Consider the following 22765-nt stretch of genomic DNA (forward strand, 5'->3'; position numbering starts at 1 on the left):
CATCAGTCTTTTAATTTATATTATATTATGAATGACAGAAAAATAACATAACCTACCTTTCAGTCGGCAGCATGGTTAATACTGCAAACAATTCTATTTTTATTTACGAATTCCTTATTTATTTAACAGCAAATAGATTTGCTGAAAGGAATACTTCTGTGACAGAATAATAGTTTGCATTACTCGGTGAGCGCCCCAGAACTCCTAAAGCTTGTCATCCACATCACTGAGAGGGAATCCATTAATCAGCACGAACACATTTACATTGATGAGTAACAGAGGAAGCCATTGGCCCTCAAGTGCACTAACAAGGTACAAACAGACAATGCTAAGTAATGGCTCTTTTTGACTCAATTGATTTGAACATGATCCTATCTGTGGGCTAAAATAGTTTTGTAAAGCAAAGGTATCAGGTTTTAAAAAGTGTAGTTTTACCCACAGATCATAATTAGTTCTTTGGCAGTTCAATAATTGGCGGGGGGGGGGGGGGCGGGGGGGGAGATGCTTACCTCGAGGTGGAATGCCCCTTTCGCCTCTCCTCCTTCATTTCCAAATGGTGTGGTGCTCCATTTACAATGGAACTTGGAGAATATTTGTGGAATGCATTGTCCAACACACTAGTGTTTGTCGACTCCTCTGTGCTGCTCTCCAAAGTGCCATTTAAGTCTGTAACAGTGCGTTGCAGTGCTTGACCACCAAGGGCAGTCTCCAAGAGCCCATCATCCAGGAAGTGACTGCTTTCTTCCTTGATCCGCTGCTGAATCAAGGGGGTGAGAGGCATCTCAAAGCTGAAGCCACACTCGCTCTCATCCGTGGAAGAGATCATGTCCAGTGAGTCCAGGCTATTGTAAGAGGTGCCTTTCAACTGCTGGCACTCCATGATATGTTCAAATTGTGAGCTAAAAATGTCAGTCACTTCATTCTGTGAGGTCCATGGGTATTCAAATTCAGGCTGATTCATTGCTGCCAGCGTTAGTAAACTAGGGAGACAACAGTAGGACATACAGTTAGATACATGAAAATTGCTCCATGACACTCATAATCAAAAGAATCGTGGCTGAAAAACCTCCAGCATGAAAGACCCAGAGGTAGCTCCAGTGACCAGAGTTTGATCCTGCCCTGCAGTGCTGTCTGTGTGGGGTTTGCATATTCACCCTGTGACTGTGTGGGTTTCTTCTCAGCTTCCCAATGACACATGGGTTAGTCAGTCAGTTAATTGGACACTGAACATTTCCCCTAGTATGTGAGTGATTGGAGAGATCTGAGCAGAGGATGGGAATGCAGGGATTAGTGCAAATAGGATTAGTGTAAAGGGCTTCTTGATGGTTGGTGTGTGGACATAATTAAAGGGCCTACTCCTTTGCTGTCCCACTTGATGATTTGCCTTTTCATCTTTTAATACACTATTTTTTTAAACAATTATTTAAACAGCAAATTCTTTCACATTTTGACCAATGCTCCCATATTACTTTAGAAATCATTATTCTCTTCTATATCATCAATATTTAACAGTTATTTACAGTTTATCACCCTCCTCTGTAGGTTTCCTCTTGTTCCGTACCAGCTTTGACCTGCCAAATGAACTCGGCCCAGGTCTGTTCAGGCAAACCTAGCCTTGGCCAGACCCATTCAGTCCAGCCAAACCAAGGAGTGGACAGTCAAGGTCAGACTGCGACCAGAGAAACTTTGAAGGTAAATGTGGTTTTCAGCTGACACAGAGCAAATAAAATCAGGGATTTTGCTGAAATGCACAACTCAGCTGCATTCCACTCAACTTAGCCTTCAGTCTGTGGCATTTGTTTCCAATGTCCTTTTCACAGGACTCATTTCATTCACATGGACTCAAGGTTGCAGGGAATTGTTATTCTATCAGCTCACCGACACAAAATACTGACTAGGCAGGAATTGGCCACCTTACTCCCACGAAGGTGATCAGAGATGGGGCTTTCCTCTTTGGTGTGAAGAAGGATGAGAGGTGATTTAATGAGATTATGAGAAGTATAGATAGGGTGGAAAGGTGGCACCTTTCTTCCTGGGGTGACAGTTGTAATTACCAGAGGACATTGGTAAAAAAGTGAGGGGAAGAATGTTTAGGGGAAACATCAGGGGTACGTGTGTTGTTTTATTTTTTACATAGAGAGTGGTGGGTGCCTGAAATGCATTGCCAGGGCAGTGCTGAAGGCTGAACAATAGAGGCATTTAAAAGACTCTTGGACAGGCACATGGATGTAAGAAAAAATAGAGGGGTAGGAAAGGTTTGGATTTGTTGCGGTCACGTACTTACCTTTGTCGGGAGGAGGAAAGAGTGTCAGGATCACCCGTGTGGCGGTGAGCCAATGAAAAGGTCAGAGGAGTTTCGCTGTGGGGGGTTGGGGGTGTTTGGGGAGTTGAAGAATGCAATGTTGTGTCTAGTGAATAATGAAAGAAAGTCGATTTCATGGTGTGCTGAAGGAAACGAGTGAGTGTATTCTTTATTTGTTTGTAAGCTGTGGTAAATCAGTGTCGTTACAGATTGTTGAATTAGTTTATATAGGTCTGCACAACATCAAGGGCTGAAAGGCCAGTAATGTGCTGCGATTTCATATCTTCTAAGTCTTGCCCAGATTCTGGATGAATAAACTGCATGACTATATACATAACTACAGAATACTAGAAGCAGTCAGTAAATCCAGTGGCATCTGTGAAAAGAGAAATAGAGTCAATATTTCAGATCAATTACCTGTCATCAGAATGGGCCTTATGAAAGGTCACTGATCTATAACATTTTAAACTCTATTTATCTCACTGCAGATGCAGGAATCTGAAGCTAAACACAATCTACTGGAGGAACTTAGCAGGTCTAGCAGCTTCATCATTAGTAAATATCCATCAGCATGTAGTTCCTTTTTCATCATGTCTGTGTGTTTAGATTGTTAGATCCTGCACCTCAAAGAGAAAAACATTTTGGACTACAAATTGAAAGTGTAAGCCCAGACACCAGGACTGGCATTTATTGACATGACATGCTTAAAACTCAGTGTACTAATAGCTTATAGAACATAGTACATTACAGCACAGTAAAGGCGCTTCAGCCCATGATATTGTGTCAATCTATGTAGATCTATCTACCACAATCTATTTTTTTCCACTACCTTACCACCATAACCCACTATTTTTTTGCTTAATTCCCTCTGCCTAAGAGTCTTTAGAAGGTCATCATTGTACCAATCTCCACCATCATACCCACCTCCTCCACCTACCCTAAGCAATGTATTCCAGGCACCCACAACTCTGTGTAAAATCTTTATGTTTAAACACTTCATAGGGATTGAAGAAATTTGGAAGTCCTGGCTCTTTGAGTAGGATGCTATATACAATATTTCATAAGAGTTGACCGAAATATTGTCATTGGATAAAAATAACTGTGATTGTTCTTGTAGGTAGCAGAAGTCCTAATCTAGATAGCCAAAGGTTAATTGCTCTGTGGAAGAAATCAGTGCATTCAATAAGGCATTAAGTTTTATCCCATAGATTTGATCACAAAATTGATTTAAATAAATTTGTCAAATTTCTTAAAAGAATTAATTTTTGGATTTCTGATTTATTGTGATGTACTCAGAGGCTGAAAATTTGATTGGTTTTTTTTTAATGCATGAATAAACAGTAAAAGCAGAGCTCTGGAGGAGTTTTTAAGACAGTAACTCTAGCCAGAGTCTCCATGCAACATGTCAGTAGGCATATTCATAGCAAAGTGACATCATAATAATATCACATGCACAGCAATCAGGCTACGTCACTGTCCCACCAAAAATCCAGCATCACCAGTGGTAATCTTTGTGACATCACGTCAGAGTGGAAGCCGGACAAAATGTATCCCACTGGATCCATGACCCTTGAATAAATGCAGGTCAAGAATGACAGGAATGTAACAGAATCCATCTACAGCATTGGTTTTCAAACTTTTTCGCTCCACTCACATACCACCTAAGTAATCCCTATGCCATTGGTGCTCTGTGATTAAGGTGGTATGTGAGTGGAATGAAAAAGTTCAAAAACCACTGTTTTAATTGTACCTAATTGACTCGTTATGTGAACGATTTCATAACTCCAAACGAAATGGGCCAATGACAATTATTCCCAAGCAAAATATTTCAGAAATAATTTTCAACCATCCCTTCCCACTCACAAACCATCTTAAGCAATCCCTTACTAATCACAGAGCACCAATGAGATAGGGATTACTTAAAGGTGGTATGTGAGTGGAAAGAAAATGTTGATAACCACAAATCTGATGAAGATGTTGTTATAACAGTGCTGTGATTGACTCTCAACAAGATAACACCTTTCCTTGCTTCTACATTTTCCCATCTCTGAATATCAATTCTTGTCTCAGTGACTTTCCTTCAAGAATTAACCTGGGTAATAGGTATTAGATCATGTGGAAAAACAGAGTCAAGGTACAATCTTGTTCTGCAGATATTCTGATATGAAGAATAAGAGAGAGAAGATAATGTTGATTTTGGATATTGATCTCTCTCATTTTCATTAATGTTGACATTTGCTTTCTAAGTGTGTGCAAGAGTTTGCTGATTGCACGTCAGACATGGAAGAAGAGTGCAACCACCCTCAACTCATCCCATACTGGCCCCCTTGCTGGGGGCTTGGAGCAGATCACCAGCCTATCATCCCAGATTAGAAAAACAGCAAGATGGGCAAAATCCAATGAAATTGCAGGTGTACTGAGCCTGGAGGTAACTCAATATACAAAATATCTTTGAAAAATGCATCAGTAATGCCAGAGTTTTTCATGATGCTCTTCACATCAATTTAAGAGCCCTTTAAAATAATTCTTTTAAATTTAATTTGTTTTGTGTTATTTTATCTCTTCCTTTCTCCATTTTAAGTCATTCTATCACTGTTACATTGCATGAAGAGCTATATCATTCTCCCTTGGTTTGATTATAGATATTTTTTTTCTCTTGTCCATTTTGTCATATTGTTTGAGTTGGAACGTGGGGTCTTTAAACCATTTCTGTGAAATGGCCAGTGTGGTCTAGGAAATTCCAGCTGTGTTACAAGCTCCATAAGTGGAAACTCAAAAACATCCCCAAGGCTTTTGGGAGAGAGTGAACCATAAAAAATAGAGATAGTTCAAGAGGACAGTCGAGGGACAACCATGGGCAAAACTCCTGGAAGACTAGGAACTAAATTATTTTACTGTGTTTAAAATCTCCAAACTATTTTGAAACAGACCAACCATGTTTGAGGCATCAATGGAGGTGGCATTGCTATTGGCAGTCATATTCATATCCTCCAATGAGAAGTTGTGGTAATTGTGGGCTGGCATGAAGATTACGTGATTGTGGGAGCTTCTTTGATATTGCAGAAATTTAGGTCCCACTGTGCAAATCCTTCCCATTTTTCTCAATGGCAAAAGCAAGGCAATTTGACAATTCATTGGAAATATGTGATATTATCAAAACAAAAATCTATCAACTAGGCTGAAAGTGCCATTTTTGTTGTGAAGCCCATGGCTAACTCCACAGCATTTGTTCTTTCTATATACACAGAATATAGATAGTACTCCCAGGTTGTTGCCATAAATTTCATTCCATCGAGCGCTAAAAATCTTAAGGTCCCAGGGAGGCCGATATTCCTTTGGATTTGATAGAATGATACTGTACTGCTGGTTAACTTCAAAGACCTTCCCCAAGAACTGAGTAGAATTTATTGATGTGGTTAAAAACTTCAATTTTTATTTTAAGCAATTTGTGGATTTTATTGGTGTTATTTGACCAATAGCTAAAATTAATTTGTAAATCAACTTTCACCTAGATCATCAAATATTAAGTATCTCTACAATGCTTTAAAGGTAAGGTAGATATCTCCTACCAAATAAAGATTTCAATAAGTTAACACTTTTAAGTGTCAAGTCATAGACACAAGTTCTAACTTCATTCAGCAACAACCAATAATATTTATAATTAAAACCTTGTGGGAGAAGGACAATGAACAGACTGTTCAGTAACTGGAGGAAGACCCAGAGCAAACCGGTTAGTGGCTTTGGGAACAGGTTGTATTTCATTAGTACAATGCTCATACTCTCCAACACAATTGCTTGAGATTATTTGACTGCATTCTTGATTTTTTAACATAACAATGGCTACTGGGACTGTGTGATTGTTCTGAGTCAGGACTTCATCACACTAAGAATGGTTAAATATCATAATTTTCTGCTAAGGTTCAGTAACTCTTCCCATTGTGGACTTCTAGCACAATAGCACAATAGGTTACCATTTAGTGTCAAATTAATTTAGGCTGGCGGCAAAACTCTGCATGCCAAACTGCATGAGTTTTTCAAGCTTTGTTGGGACCAAGGTAAACTGCCTCAGGATCTTAGTGATGCCACCATCATCACCCTGTACAAAAACAAAGGCGAGAAATCAGACTGCTCAAACTACAGGGGAATCACGTTGCTCTCCATTGCAGGCAAAATCTTCGCTAGGATTCTACTAAATAGAATAATACCTAGTGTCGCCGAGAATATTCTCCCAGAATCACAGTGCGGCTTTCGCGCAAACAGAGGAACCACTGACATGGTCTTTGCCCTCAGACAGCTCCAAGAAAAGTGCAGAGAACAAAACAAAGGACTCTACATCACCTTTGTTGACCTCACCAAAGCCTTAAGACCACCTGGATGCATCCCCGATCCAAACACTGGCACCTCCTGGACTACATCCTGGTGCGAGAAAGTGACAAACAAGATGTGCTCCACACCAGGGTCATGCCTAGCGCGGAATGCCACACTGACCACCGGCTGGTTCGCTGCAAGCTCAACCTTCACTTCAAGCCAAAGCCCAGGAACAATAAAGCCCCCAGAAAGAGGTTCAATGTTGGAAACCTGCAGTCAGACGAAGCGAGAGGAAACTTCCAGGCAAACCTCAAAGCAAAGCTCGACGTTGCAACCCGCCTCACGGACCCGTCCCCTGAAACCCTCTGGGATCAGTTGAAGACTACCATACTGCAATCCACTGAAGAGGTACTGGGCTTCTCCTCCAGGAAAAACAAGGACTGGTTTGACGAAAACAGCCAGGAAATCCAGGAGCTCCTGGCAAAGAAGCGAGCTGCCCACCAGGCTCACCTTACAAAGCCGTCCTGTCCAGAGAAGAAACAAGCCTTCCGTCGCGCATGCAGCCATCTTCAGCGCAAACTCCGGGAGATCCAAAATGAGTGGTGGACTAGCCTCGCCAAACGAACCCAGCTCAGCGCGGACATTGGCGACTTCAGGGGTTTCTACGAGGCTCTAAAGGCTGTGTACGGCCCCTCACCCCAAGTCCAAAGCCCGCTGCGCAGCTCAGACGGCAAAGTCCTCCTCAGCGACAAGATCTCCATCCTCAACCGATGGTCAGAACACTTCCAATCTCTTTTCAGTGCCAACCGCTCAGTCCAAGATTCCGCCCTGCTCCAGCTCCCTCAACAGCCCCTAAGGCTAGAGCTGGATGAGGTTCCCACCCTGGATGAGACATATAAGGCAATCGAACAACTGAAAAGTGGCAAAGCAGCAGGTATGGATGGAATCCCCCCAGAAGTCTGGAAGGCTGGCGGCAAAACTCTGCATGCCAAACTGCATGAGTTTTTCAAGCTTTGTTGGGACCAAGGTAAACTGCCTCAGGATCTTAGTGATGCCACCATCATCACCCTGTACAAAAACAAAGGCGAGAAATCAGACTGCTCAAACTACAGGGGAATCACGTTGCTCTCCATTGCAGGCAAAATCTTCGCTAGGATTCTACTAAATAGAATAATACCTAGTGTCGCCGAGAATATTCTCCCAGAATCACAGTGCGGCTTTCGCGCAAACAGAGGAACCACTGACATGGTCTTTGCCCTCAGACAGCTCCAAGAAAAGTGCAGAGAACAAAACAAAGGACTCTACATCACCTTTGTTGACCTCACCAAAGCCTTCGACACCGTGAGCAGGAAGGGCTTTGGCAAATACTAGAGCGCATCGGATGTCCCCCAAAGTTCCTCAACATGATTATCCAACTGCACGAAAACCAACAAGGTCGGGTCAGATACAGCAATGAGCTCTCTGAACCCTTCTCCATTAACAATGGCGTGAAGCAAGGCTGTGTTCTCGCACCAACCCTCTTTTCAATCTTCTTCAGCATGATGCTGAACCAAGCCATGAAAGACCCCAACAATGAAGACGCTGTTTACATCCGGAACCGCACGGATGGCAGTCTCTTCAATCTGAGGCGCCTGCAAGCTCACACCAAGACACAAGAAAAACTTGTCCGTGAACTACTCTTTGCAGATGATGCCGCTTTAGTTGCCCATTCAGAGCCAGCTCTTCAGCGCTTGACGTCCTGCTTTGCGGAAACTGCCAAAATGTTTGGCCTGGAAGTCAGCCTGAAGAAAACTGAGGTCCTCCATCAGCCAGCTCCCCACCATGACTACCAGCCCCCCCACATCTCCATCGGGCACACAAAACTCAAAACGGTCAACCAGTTTACCTATCTCGGCTGCACCATTTCATCAGATGCAAGGATCGACAAAGAGATAGACAACAGACTCGCCAAGGCAAATAGCGCCTTTGGAAGACTACACAAAAGAGTCTGGAAAAACAACCAACTGAAAAACCTCACAAAGATAAGCGTATACAGAGCCGTTGTCATACCCACACTCCTGTTCGGCTCCGAATCATGGGTCCTCTACCGGCACCACCTACGGCTCCTAGAATGCTTCCACCAGCGTTGTCTCCGCTCCATCCTCAACATCCATTGGAGCGCTTACACCCCTAACTTCGAAGTACTCGAGATGGCAGAGGTCGACAGCATCGAGTCCACGCTACTGAAGATCCAGCTGCGCTGGATGGGTCACGTCTCCAGAATGGAGGACCATCGCCTTCCCAAGATCGTGTTATATGGCGAGCTCTCCACTGGCCACCGTGACAGAGGTGCACCAAAGAAAAGGTACAAGGACTGCCTAAAGAAATCTCTTGGTGCCTGCCACATTGACCACCGCCAGTGGGCTGATAACGCCTCAAACCGTGCATCTTGGCGCCTCACAGTTTGGCGGGCAGCAACCTCCTTTGAAGAAGACCGCAGAGCCCACCTCACTGACAAAAGGCAAAGGAGGAAAAACCCAACACCCAACCCCAACCAACCAATTTTCCCTTGCAACCGCTGCAATCGTGTCTGCCTGTCCCGCATCGGAGTTGTCAGCCACAAACGAGCCTGCAGCTGACGTGGACTTTTTACCCTCTCCATAAATTCTTCGTCCGCAAAGCCAAGCCAAAAGAAAAAAAAAGAAATTTAGATATACAGCATGGTAACAGGCCATTTTGGCCCACAAGACCATGCCACCCAATTATACCCAATTGATCTAAACCTGAGATATGTTATGTGGGAGGAAACCAGAGCTCCTTGGGAAAACCCAAGCAAATAAGGGGAGAACGTACAAACTCCATACAGACATTGAGATTTAAACCCTGGCCCCAATCGCTGGTGCACTAATCATGAAGAAAATGGGATCTCCTCATTATTTTCAGGTCAAACCAGCTGCAAGCACAGCAGATGTGAGTTAAATGTGGATATCCACCAAGTTTTGTTCTTGCTTTCTGAAAGTACCTTCTCAACCGGCCTGCTTCACTGTTGATATACATGGTACTGAGTGGCTGCATTTGAACAAAGCTATAAATGAAACCAAGAGCAAACAGAAGCTGGTTGTCAGGCAGCGTCCATGGAGAGAAATGGACCCCTTTCATTTCATGTTGGGGCCCTTTATCAAGTCTAAGGTGGAAAGGGGAGATAGCAAGCATTAAACGGAGCAGGGGAGGGGCTAAGAAGTGACAGGAGACAGGATGAATGAAGGTGGGGGATTTGGGTAGGGAAGGAGACCACTCAGGAGAGGGGTAGGAAATGGGAACATATAAAGGGCATCTGTAAACAGTGGAACCTAATTAGGGAATTGCAAAATTCAATGTTCATGCTGTGGGGCTTTAGGCTACCCAGTACATCATATAGCAAGATAAATATCTGTTTTTGAATTGTTGGGGGAGATTTTAAAAATGTCAAATGTTTTTTTTTTCTAAATTTTCCCTTCTCGAGTCAGAGGTTTACAGCACAGCAACAGGCTCCTTTGTTCAACTCATCCAAGTTACGTACCTGAGGTAATCACACTTTCCAGTGTTTGGCGCATATCCCTCTGAACCTTTCTTATCCTTGTACCTGACTAAAAATCTTTTAAATATTGTAACCTAAAACTGTGGACAAAGGATCCTTACTTGAAGACTGAAATAGAATGTCTAATTGTAGGAGCCTTACTGCAGTAGATTCCAGAGTTTAATCGAATGTCCTTTGGACCAATGGTTGGACTTTAAGAAGCCTTTCTTTCTTAGTGGAGTCAAAAAAACAATCAATTCTTGGATAAATCCTCTCAGTAAATGTTTATTTAGGGATCCCACCACTGCCAGCACATTTTGAGACTGGGGTGTTACTGACACATTGTCTGTGCAATAATCTCAGCAGATGGAAAATTATTTTGTTAGTTACCACCACTCCTCTATGTTATTGTCTGGAATCAAATGATGGAAAACTGAACCCAGAAGAGAATAGAAGTATTCGTATTCTGAATATTAAATGAGACCTGCATTTGACATCTACAGTGACATTTAAAAGACTCTTAGACACATTTAAGGGGAGCCTATGCATACAAGAAAAATAGAGGGTTATGGGCTGTATGGTAGGGAAGGATTAGATTGTTGTGAAGTGGGTTTCTATAGGTCAGCACAGCATTGTGGGCTGAAGGGCCTGTTCTGTGCTATAATGTTCTATGCTCTACCTCATTTTAATGATATGATCTATAAGCTATTATCTGAAAGAGTGGATTTCATAACTCCTTTAAAAGTGGAATTCAATACAAACTTGGAAGCATACATTTTGTTGAATCAATTGAGAGAGCAGAGGTTTGGGATGGTTCTTGTCATGTGACCAATAAACTGAACAGTCTCCTGTTCTGCACAATAAGCTATAAATGTTACTGAATCTATAACGTGCTGCCTTTTCTGGGTTATTTTCAAGGAAGGCTCTATCCCAGCCATTCTCAATGGGGAATGAGGGCCATATGCCCCCCGAGGGTCACAGCACATTTAAGGGGAGCCAAGGACTGAAATAATAAAATATTTTTTTTAATCCGTAGTTGGTGGGATTAAAGTTTGGAAGAAACCAACTAAACTTGACTGATTCACATGGGGAGGTGGGGGGGACATAAACATTGAGCAGAGTCCTTAGGGGACCATACCCAAAAAAAGGTCGAGGATGGCGACTGAAGAGAATTGAAAGATCAACATATAATAAGAAACAAATGGAAGGACAACGGAGCTAATTGGGAAGAGAAGACAAGAATCACATCTCACCAGTGGGGCTGGATTTCCACCTACATTAAAGTTAAATAAAAATTGGGAACTTCAAAATAACAGACCCTGAAACTCCCTCCTCCACACTGTAACATTCAGATCAACAGCAAATGTACAAGAACTTTAGGGCAGCAGTTAGTGCAATGCTGTTACAGTGATTGCGACTTGGGTTTGAATCCGGAGCTGTCTGTAAGGAGTTTGTACATTCTCCCTGCTGGGTTTCCTCCCCCCTCCAAAAACATATGGGATTTGTAGATCAATTGGCTTATTTGAATGGCATGGGTTCATGGGTTAGAAGGGCCTGTCCATGTCTAATTTTTAAATTTAACAGATGGATATGTAGCCCTGTGCATTACAGCTCCTCTTCAGTTTCAAGTAAGGCACCTCACGTCTTAGTTCCAGTACACTTGCCATTCAACCACCCTGGAGAAAGCAATGCTACTGAAGGAAGACACCATTCCTACTCCTCCACCTCATCTTCTGGGCTCCTTCCTAAGCTTCTCTACTCTCCCTGTAAAATTTGTCTTGCCAAATTTGTGTCCCTCTTTTTTTTCCATCCAGATGATACTATTGCTCCCTTTGAAACATCACATGGGCTCCTTTCCTTCTCAATTCAAAAATATCATAATTCTGACTACCTTTTACTTTCAGTGTATGCTGCATGATCTGCTGTGTTTTTCCAGCATTAGCTATAGCCTCTGTTTTCTTGTTTAAGACATTATATGTACTGATTCTCTGTTCCCAATTCTGATACAGCATAGACAATAAATCTTAATCATGTTGACAGTGCATAACTATAAAATTGTTAAATCGTGGTCCGAAAAGCTCTGAATCTTCATCAGTGAAAAGAGGATGAATCTGCCATTCAGCATCACTGTAGATACACAGCAGTATTTCGTCTGAAGAAGGTACCCTTTTCTGCTAGTGGGTGCATTACCAAGTCATGGGGAATGGAGAGATCTACAAAGAAGCTCAATCTGCAGAGGGTGCAGTAACTGAGCTCAACAACAGATTGGGATCCCCGGATCCCAGTGCCCTCTGCTGGAGGCTAACGAATAGAGGCTTGAAAACTGAAGCAACACATAAAACAAAGAGGAACTCAGCAGGTCAGGTGGCATCCACGGAAGGCGATCGACAGTTAACTTTTTGGGCCAACACCCTTCACTGGGAATGTTCCTATAGCATTTTTGCCATTTCCTTCTCTGGGGTGGTGGGGTGTAAACTCCAGCTTGAACAAGGCTTGGAGCAACACAAAACCTGCCGCCCCTAGAATCTAGAGTAAATATTTGAGAAACTGGAAGAACTCAACATGGTCAGTGGCTAACCGTGAAGACAAATGGTCCATCAACATTTCAGGTTGAGATGAAAGGTCCTGACCTGAAACATTAACTGACCATTTCGACTCATGGATGCTGCCTGTTGCGCTAAGCTGCTCCCATTTCTCTCGGGCTTGTCAAGGACCAGTTTGGCTGTGATGGAGTAGGGACATTGACACCCATGCAAAAAAAATTTTTAAAAACCTCTGGGTATTACTAGAGTGAAGCAGTAAAAGCCAGCTTCCGTTATCCTTGTATTACCACAAAGCGATCATTTTCATCTTATTTATGAAAGACAATTGCCTGGATCATAGTTCGCTCACAGGAAGGTGGTAAGGATACATCATGGACCAACACATCATTTAACCAATGGGGTTGGGGCATGAAATGGCTGTTGAAAATGACACCAACTAAAATCAGCAGAACTGAGACGATGTTTCCATCATGCATGGTTATCATATGGGGTTGAGATCATTTAATTCACTGCAATTTGTTATAACCATACATTCAGATGCAATCCAATAGAATAGTAATGGTAAATGGCAATAGAATTACTTTGCTGATTTGTCTCCCTTGGAAATTTCACTCGTTACACTCTGTTCGCTCTCTCTAGCGCTCACAAAGACATCGTCATCCTCGTCACTTTTGACTTCAGATTGAGCTGGACTCAAAGGAACCTTCTCACTGTCCCTGGAAGCTCCACTGTTACTGCTGGTTCTAAAGTGGACTCCTTGACCCTTGTCCTTATTATTAGCGAGGCCCAGTCCTGGGCTCAGTTCCATCTTCTCAGTGTGTTTGCTCCCCATTGGTGATACCTCACTGTCTTTTGTTGGCTGTGGTTCTCTGGTCCTCTCCAGCACTACACCCATGTGCCCCTCTGCCAAAGGGAATGCCTGAGCCCCTCCTTCCTCCAACACAACCAGGCCAATGTCTTTGTGGGTCAAAGGTGGAGATGGCACTGATTCTTTGTCTCCACCAGCGAGCTCTTGCCGGCCCCGGTTGTCAGTCATTAGCTTCACTAGTTCGTTCTCCCCCGCAGTCAACATCCCCCGGTTCAGTTGCAGCAACTCAGCTTCCTGGCTCTGGATGGCCGAAAACATGGCCACTGCGGCAACCTGGGTTTTGCTAACCAGCGCCTCTGGAAACCCTCTCACAGCTGCTCCTTCCGCACCTTGGCTGTGTTTTGGCTCTCCCGTGGTGCTTTCAGGAATGTCCTGGTCCAGCTCAGTCACCGTGCGTCCTCTGTCGGAGCCTGCCATCGTTAGCACCATGTCGCTGGAAATGCCAGAGCATCCTGGCGTGGACTCGTCCGTGGTCTTCTGCTTCTCCTCCCCAAAGTCCTGCACAATCTGGTCTGCCTCCCAAAACCTTGCATCCAGTTCTGGTACCTTGATGCGGTCGTCAGTCTCCCTGGCCCTCTGCTCTGCGGGGAATTTGGTGTTCATGCACCTATCCTCTTCTGCAGGCTGGTAGCAACCTGTGGATTAAGAAAAAGGAAGAAGGAGTGAAAGGAAGCCCTTTTATTTTCAACAAACCATTTTATCAAACATAAATAATATTTATTGTCATAAACCTATGCACTGAATTTCCTGCTGCAGCTTTATAAGCAATTACATAACAAATACTTAATAGAATTAAAAATAAATATACAAAAAAAAGATCATAAATATTCAGTTATCGAGTGCAAAAAAAGTGAAATTACAATAGTGTAGAAAGTCTTTTTGTGATGTCAGAGCAGTCCGTGATTATAACAAGGAGAGGTTCAGGGACCTGATAGCTATTGGAAAGAAGCTGTTCTTGAATCTAACAGTGCTGGACTTCAGGCTTCTGTCCCTTTTGCCCTTTTTGATGTTGGCTGATATTGCTTAATTTCATCCATTGCCTCCCTTTTAAAAATGGCATTGTTACTCATTCAGCATCTGCAGTTTCTTGTACCCCCCCCCCCCCACCCCAACCCCCTCCCTGGAATTTCTTTTGAGTTTATTAACAGTGAAGCTCCCTTGCCTGTGCTCATTTATCTTATCTCAGGAAACTGGGAGTGTTAGCAACTGGTCTGGGTTTGGGCAGGGTGCTACAATCGACTGCCATCCAATAAGCTATTGCTGCTTTGGGCTTGACTGAAAAATAATCTGTAATAACATTATCTGGCCAAGAGATTGTTTCAAGGCTCTCTTGCAAATCAAACCATACCAGACAAAATATAGATTGATGTTTGGCATCCTCCCCATCCCATTGAAGAATAGAAGCAAGATAAGCACAAAATGGATAAGCAAATCAGCTATTTCAGGGCACCACAATTAGTGTATGTGGCTGCACAGTTACCACAACATTTTTATAGTGCCAGTAACCAGGTTCAATTCTGACGCTATCTATAAGGAGGTTGTACATTCTCCATACGTCTGCGTGAGTTTCTTCCGGGTACCCCGGTTTCCTTCCACCCTTCAAAACGTACTGGAGTCATATGCGCATTTGGGTGGACTAGTGGCCTGGAAGGGCCTGTAACCAGGCTTTATGTCTAAATTAAAATTTGTGCCCAGAGATTAATCCCAGGTCAGTACGACTGAATGCACTGCTTAACTATGTAAATCATATTATACTCTGCCTCGAAACATCATTCGACTGTCTACAGAGAAATTAATTCCAGAGGCAGAGTGCAATATACTTGCATTGTTGTTTAGTAGGGGATGCCATTCAAAATCAAGTCTAGAGAGATGGGAGGAGGCAAGGTCCTGCGAGTACCCATAACTGCTCAGCTTTGTTGGAGCATATAACCTATTGTTGTGTTGGACAATGAACAGAAGATGATTCAGTGCCTTTAGCACTACATGTGAGACTGCATGTGGAAGGATGTAGTGGACGTCAGTGTGTTAGATGGTTTATTTGAAGGAGGGCATCTCTGATAGTGCAACTGTGTTTCAGTGCAAGACTTTCTGAATTCAAATGCCTGAGTCACCAACCCAGAGTTAACAGATTCATCCTCTGAGCCACAATTCTGGGCCCCACAAGAAAATGTTGGGCTTCTCTTACTGGGAAAAAATCCCTCTCTTCTGACTGACATTCACATTAGTTCTCAGGACAATTCCCTGGGCAGCTAGCTCCAATACCCAACCATCCATTTGGATATGGAGCCTGGCCGACAACATTGGTCGTGGGTCCTTAACACAAAAACTCCAGAAGAGAATACAGTCATGTGCCACCTAACATCTGTTCAGGCAACGTCCAATCACACGTTCATAAGGTTATAAGCGAGCTTGGAAATCCCAATCTGAAAACAGGATGTAGCAGCTTCCCACACGCAACACATGTATCTCATGTCTCTTGTACACAAAAGCGATTGCACTACCAGTCTTATAAATATATATAAATAAATAAAACCTATAATACATATGTCTTGATAGTCATAATAAATGCCTATGTTACTATAATATGGAGTTCGCACAACGTCCAAATCGCATAACACCCTATTTCACAGAATGTATCGTGGATGTTAAGTGGTACATGAATGGTAGGTAGAAAATACATTCAGACCCTACTTTCATCTTTACCTTCCACTTTATAGCAAATTGCTAGCTACCTCTAGACCAAAACAAAGTTGGATTAAGGTCTAAAAAAAATAATGAATGTGAAATACTAATACGCACAAGTGCTGGAGAAACTCAGTAGGTCCTATGGAAACTATGGGACCTGCTGAGTTTCTCCTGCACTTTTGTGTATTAACTACAATCACAGCATATGCAAACTTTCTTGATTCAATACAAAACAGAAGTCCTTTTTTCTCTGGCATCCCAGTTAATTGGCCGTTCAGTGTCCCGGTGAAAGAAGCCATTTTTTTCTGTTCCTATTGGGCCACTTTTAACCGGGCACACTACCTGCTTTCACATTGACCACGTCATCCCCGGGGATAGGAGAGTCTACCTTCAATATCTTTGCCCCGGGATGCAACTTGTCCTTTTTTCACTGGATTAATCAACACACTGGCATCAGCTGACATCGGGGATGTGAGTAAGGGTTGAGGCTGTCAATCCCCTGTGTGATTTTACGAGATTTGATGCCAGAGTGCTGATTAATCCGCTTTTCCACTGAACTCTTAACCAGTAAATTGGCCATGAATTCCTAGGACAAGGTGCCAGTGAAAAAGGAGCTATTAACTCTGTTTCTTTCTCCACAAATGCCTTTTAACCTGTTGAGTCTTTCCCACATTTTATTCTTTTTTTTTCAGATTTAGAGCTCCTGGTTTCTGATATCCATGTGGAAGTATGTGGGTCATAGCAGTTGGGGAGGTGACACAAGAGGCAGACTGGGGCGTAGTGGAAAGGAAAAAGGAAAAATCAACTGTTCTTTGCCCATCAGTTTCTGCTTATGAGTGGGAGCAGGTGATGACCCTGAGTGTTGGAAGCACACATGATTGGAAAGCATCCTCCTTTCCCAGCAGAGGGCAAGGAGCCAGAAACATAACAGCTGAACACAGAATTAGCACTCACGAGACAGGGCAGGAGGGTTACAGAATCTAAAGCTCGCAGTCTGCAATCTTCTCTTTGTCCCGATTAGGCAAAAACTGCAAATTGCACAGCTATTGGGCATGAGTATTCCAAGCTCAAGGGCACTCAGAAGTGGAAAGCACCAAAATTATTACTGATTGGCAGCGTCCAACTAAGGATGAAACAAGCTTTTGCTGCATCTATTCCTCCATTTTGACCTTAAACAACCCTTCCCTTCCCCATCTTGTTATGGGTTAAGATAGGCTATGGGGCTAATGTGAACAGACACCCTCACACAGTAAGCCTTTATTGAAGATTTCAGGCATTTTAATCAGTTTTCCTCAATTAACTGATAAGCGTTTTTTTATTGCATGGCGTAGTGGTTGCTTGGAGATGGTGGTGGAGGCTGGTATGATAAGGACATTTAAAAGACTCTTAGACAGAAGGATGGAAGAAAAACAAAGGGTTATGGATGGATGTGAGGTAGGTCAAGATTAGATTGTTGTGGGCTAGGTTTCCATAGGTCTGCCTAACATCATGAGCTGAAGGGTCTGTAGTGTGTTGTAAAGTTCTAACAGGATCTTGTTTATCAACTCAGATCATGCAAAATGTCTATGATTGTTAAAATGCAATAATACTCTTGGGTCTGAGTCCAAAGGTTCAGCTTCAAATTCTAACCAGATACTTAAGGGCTATCATTTAAACTCTTGTTAAACCAAGCCTTTATGTGCTCCCTTGGACCAAAAGACCAACCAGCTATATTTGAAGGATAGAAGCTCCATTAATGATCAGATTATTATCACAAGATCTCTGTGAGATCTTGTTGGCATTTTGGCTACTGCACCTTTCCAAAGCACACCACTTCCAAAGTAGGTCAATAGGTTGTAACGTGAGGAGGTTGTAGAAAGTTCCACAGATCCTCCTGAACAATCATCCACAGGTCTGGATGTAAACCTGGATACATGAGTTCAAATATCACCACAGCAGCTGGAGAAGTTAAACTGAAGCATTTAAGTAAATCTAGAATTGAAAAAAGTGGTGTCAGTAACTGTGACCATAAACCTACAGACGATAATAACTCAGCTGGTTTATGAATCTCCCGATCTGGTCTGTGTCACTCCAGATCCTTGGCTTCCTCCTTAGTTCCAGGTCAATTCATCACAGACAATAAACGTTGTCCTTGCCAACAACTCCCACACCCGATTAACAAATAATTTTTTTAAAAGTTCTTTATTTCTAGTAGAGGGAGTTTTTTTTTTAAATTTTTTTATTTTTCACACCATAAACCACATTAACCATGATACATACTTTTTCCTTTTCAAATATATAGAGTGCCATTTTCTCCCCCCACCCTCCCTCCTCCCATCCCACCCTCCCTACCTCCCCCCTCCCGTCCATTTAAAGTACAAAATCTAGGATACATTAAACCAGTCAAACAATGTTGTCATTCAATAAAAATAAACAAGAAATTCCACTGAGTCAATTCTTTTCATTTCCTTCTCCTTTCGTTAATTTAGGTAGTGAATGTCCCCGGTAGGTTTTCGCTATTGTGTTTCATGTGAGGCTCCCATATTTGTTCAAATATTTCAATATTATTTCTTAAACTATATGTTATTTTTTCTAATGGAATATATTTATTCATTTCTATATACCATTGTTGTATTTTCAAATTATCTTCCGATTTCCAGGTTGACATAATACATTTTTTTGCTACGGCTAGAGCTATCTTAACAAATCTTTTTTGTGCACCATCCAAATCAATTCCAAATTCTTTATTTTTTATGTTACTTAGGAGGAAGATCTCTGGATTCTTTGGTATATTGTTTTCTGTAATTTTATTTAATATTTCTACTTTCTCACATGTCCAGATTGCATGAATTGTTGTTCCCATTTCTTTTTTACATCAAAAACATCTATCAGATACTGTTGGGTCCCATTTATTTAACTTTTGAGGTGTAATGTATAGCCTGTGTATCCAGTTATATTGTATCATACGTAACCTCGTATTTATTGTATTTCTCATCGTTCCAGAACATAACTTCTCCCATGTTTCCTTTTTTATCTTTATATTTAAATCTTGTTCCCATTTTTGTTTAGTTTTACCATTTGTTTCCTCATTCTCCTTTTCTTGCAGTTTAATATACATATTTGTTATAAATCTTTTGATTATCATTGTATCTGTAATCACATATTCAAAGTTACTTCCCTCTGGTAAACTCAGACTGCTTCCTAATTTGTCCTTCAAGTAGGATCTCAATTGGTAATATGCCAGAACTGTATCTTGAGTTATATTGTATTTATCTTTCATTTGTTCAAAGGATACTAATCTATTTCCTGAAAAACAATTTTCTATTCTTTTGATCCCTTTTTTCTCCCATTCTCTAAATGAAAGGTTATCTATTGTAAAAGGGAGTAACTTATTTTGCGTCAATATTAGTTTTGGTAATTGATAATTTGTTTTATTTCTTTCTACATGAACCTTCTTCCAAATATTGAGTAGATGATGTAATACTGGAGAACTTCTATGTTGTACCAATTTTTCATCCCATTTATATAATATGTGTTCAGGTATCTTTTCCCCTATTTTATCTAATTCTAATCTAGTCCAATTTGGCTTTTCCCTTGTTTGATAAAAATCTGATAGGTATCTTAATTGTGCGGCTCTATAATAATTTTTAAAGTTTGGCAGTTGTAAGCCTCCTTGTTTATACCATTCTGTTAATTTATCTAGTGCTATCCTCGGTTTCCCCCCTTTCCATAAAAATTTCCTTATTATTTTCTTTAACTCCTTGAAGAATTTCTCTGTCAGGTGTATTGGCAATGCCTGAAATAGGTATAATATCCTTGGAAAAATGTTCATTTTAATACAGTTTATCCTTCCTATTAGTGTTAGTGGTAAATCTTTCCAATGCTCTAAATCGTCCTGTAATTTTTTTCATTAGTGGATAATAATTGAGTTTATATAGTTGGCCGAGATTTTTATTTATTTGTATACCTAGGTATCTTATTGCTTGCATTTGCCATCTGAATGGTGATTCCTTCTTAAATTTTGAGAAATCCGCATTATTCATAGCCATTGCTTCACTTTTATTTACGTTAATCTTGTAACCCGACACTTCTCCATATTCCTTCAATTTCTTATATAATTCTTTTATTGATAGTTCTGGTTCTGTTAAGTATACTATAATATCATCTGCAAATAAACTGATTTTATATTCCTTGTCTTTTATTTTTATCCCTTTTATATTATTTTCTGTTCTTATCAATTCTGCTAGTGGTTCTATAGCTAACGCGAACAATAAGGGTGATAGTGGGCATCCCTGCCGTGTTGACCTGCTTAAGTTAAATTGCTTTGATACATATCCATTTACTGTCACTTTTGCCAATGGTCCCTTATATAATGCTTTAATCCAATTAATATACTTCTCTGGTAAACTGAATTTTTGCAATACTTTGAATAAATAATTCCATTCTACTCTGTCAATGGCCTTCTCTGCGTCTAAAGCAACTGCTACTGTTGGCGCTTTACTCCCTTCTACTGCATGAATTAAGTTAATAAATTTACAAATATTGTCTGTTGTGCGTCTTTTTTTAATAAATCCAGTTTGGTCTAGATTTACCATTTTCCCGGTACATACTCTGCTAATCTGTTTGCTAATAGTTTAGCTATTATCTTATAATCAGTGTTAAGTAAAGATATTGGTCTATATGATGCTGGTGCGAGTGGATCTTTCCCTTGCTTTAGTATTACTGTAATTATTGCTGTTTTACATGAATCTGGTAAGCTTTGTGTTTTATCAATCTGGTTGATTACTTCCAGGAGGGGAGGAATTAATAAATCTTTAAATGTTGTATAGAATTCTATTGGGAATACATCCTCTCCTGGTGTTTTATTATTTGGTAATTTTTTTATTATCTCTTGTATTTCTACTATTCCAAATGGTTCTGTTAATTTATTTTGTTCCTCTATTTGTAGTTTTGGTAGTTCAATTTTAGTTAGAAATTCATCTATTTTCCCTTCTTTCCCTTCGTTTTCAGTTTGGTATAATTGTTCATAGAATTCTCTAAAGTTTTCCTTGATCTCCGTTGGATTATATGTGATTTGTTTGTCTTTTTTCCTTGATGCCAATACCATTTTCTTAGCTTGTTCTGTCTTAAGCTGCCATGCTAGAATTTTGTGCGTTTTTTCCCCTAGTTCATAATATTTCTGTTTTGTCTTCATTATGTTCTTCTCCACCTTATATGTTTGTAGTGTTTCATATTTTATTTTTTTATCTGCCAATTCTCTTCTTTTAGTTGTATCTTCCTTCATTGCTAATTCTTTTTCTATATTTACTATTTCCCTTTCCAACTGCTCTGTTTCCTGATTATAGTCCTTCTTCATCTTGGTTACATAACTTATTATTTGCCCTCTAATGAACGCTTTCATTGCATCCCATAGTATAAACTTATCTTTCACTGATTCCGTGTTTATTTCAAAATACATTTTAATTTGTCTTTCAATTAATTCTCTAAAATCCTGCCTTTTGAGTTACATGGAGTTTAATCTCCATCTATACATTCTTGGAGGGATGTCCTCTAACTTTATTGTCAATATTAAGGGTGAATGGTCCGATAATATTCTAGCTTTATATTCTGTTTTTCTTACTTGCATACGAGCTGATAACAAAAATAGGTCTATTCTTGAGTATGTTTATGTCTAGCCGAGTAATATGAATATTCCTTTTCCTTTGGGTGTTATTTCCTCCATATATCCAAAAGTTGCATTTCTTCCATCGATTTAATTATAAATTTGGTTACTTTGTTCTTTCTGTTAATTTTTTTCCCACTTTTGTCCATATTTGAATCCAAATTCAGGTTGAAATCCCCTCCTATTAATATGTTCCCTTGCGTATCTGCTATCTTCAAAAAAATATCTTGCATAACCTTTTGATCTTCTTCGTTAGGTGAATATACATTGAGTAGATTCCAAAACTCTGAATATATCTGACATTTTATCATTACATATCTCCCTGCTGGATCTATTATGTCCTCTTCTATTTTAATTGGCACATTTTTACTAATTAATATAGCTACTCCTCTTGCTTTTGAATTATACGACGCTGCTGTTACGTGTCCTACCCAATCTCTCTTTAATTTCTTGTGCTCCAATTCAGTTAAATGTGTTTCTTGCACAAATGCTATATCAATTTTTTCTTTTTTCAGTAAATTTAGCAGTTTCTTCCTTTTAATTTGGTTATGTATTCCGTTAATATTTAAAGTCATATAGTTCAGCGTAGCCATTTCATACTTTGTTTATCTTCCCTTTCCGTTTCTCCATCATTACCTTTACTTCTTATCCATTTCTGCTTTCTTGTTTTGAACACTTTATAAGACAACATTTCTAAAACATCAAACATTTTCCCTATTCTCCTATTTAAAACTTCTTTAACCCCAATCTACCCTCCCCCTCCTGAGTTGTCCTTTATCCCTTGTTGGACAACCACATCTCCCCTCTCCAATTGGATTTGTGAATTCACTCGCAAACGTCAGCTGATTTTGCAGTGACCGTAACTCCTCCCCACCCAGCCCCC

At 40.8% G+C, this 22765-nt stretch overlaps 1 protein-coding gene and 1 long non-coding RNA gene across 13 annotated transcripts in view; one reads left to right on the forward strand and one right to left on the reverse strand.

The window, feature by feature from the left end:
* The window catches only part of psd3l (pleckstrin and Sec7 domain containing 3, like), a 538648-nt gene that overhangs the window by 234867 nt on the left and 281016 nt on the right, over nucleotides 1–22765 (reverse strand). For 11 of the 12 annotated variants that reach the window (XM_069925817.1, XM_069925820.1, XM_069925819.1 and 8 more), the window contains 2 exons: nucleotides 13270–14191; nucleotides 510–980 (listed from right to left, as the gene is read on the reverse strand). In XM_069925817.1, coding sequence (XP_069781918.1) covers nucleotides 510–980; nucleotides 13270–14191 — 1393 coding nt within the window. Of the gene's footprint in view, nucleotides 1–509; nucleotides 981–13269; nucleotides 14192–18036; nucleotides 18147–22765 lie in introns of all 12 variants that reach the window. The other variant, XM_069925818.1, reaches the window with a different exon arrangement.
* LOC138757842 (uncharacterized) overlaps nucleotides 3772–22765 on the forward strand; it is a 32398-nt gene continuing 13404 nt past the window's right edge. The window contains exons 1-2 of the long non-coding RNA XR_011353923.1: nucleotides 3772–3886; nucleotides 4550–4730. This is a non-coding gene — a long non-coding RNA (uncharacterized lncRNA). The remainder of the gene's footprint in view (nucleotides 3887–4549; nucleotides 4731–22765) is intronic.

The sequence above is a fragment of the Narcine bancroftii genome, chromosome 3 (assembly GCF_036971445.1).
Source record: "Narcine bancroftii isolate sNarBan1 chromosome 3, sNarBan1.hap1, whole genome shotgun sequence".
NCBI lineage: Eukaryota > Metazoa > Chordata > Chondrichthyes > Torpediniformes > Narcinidae > Narcine > Narcine bancroftii.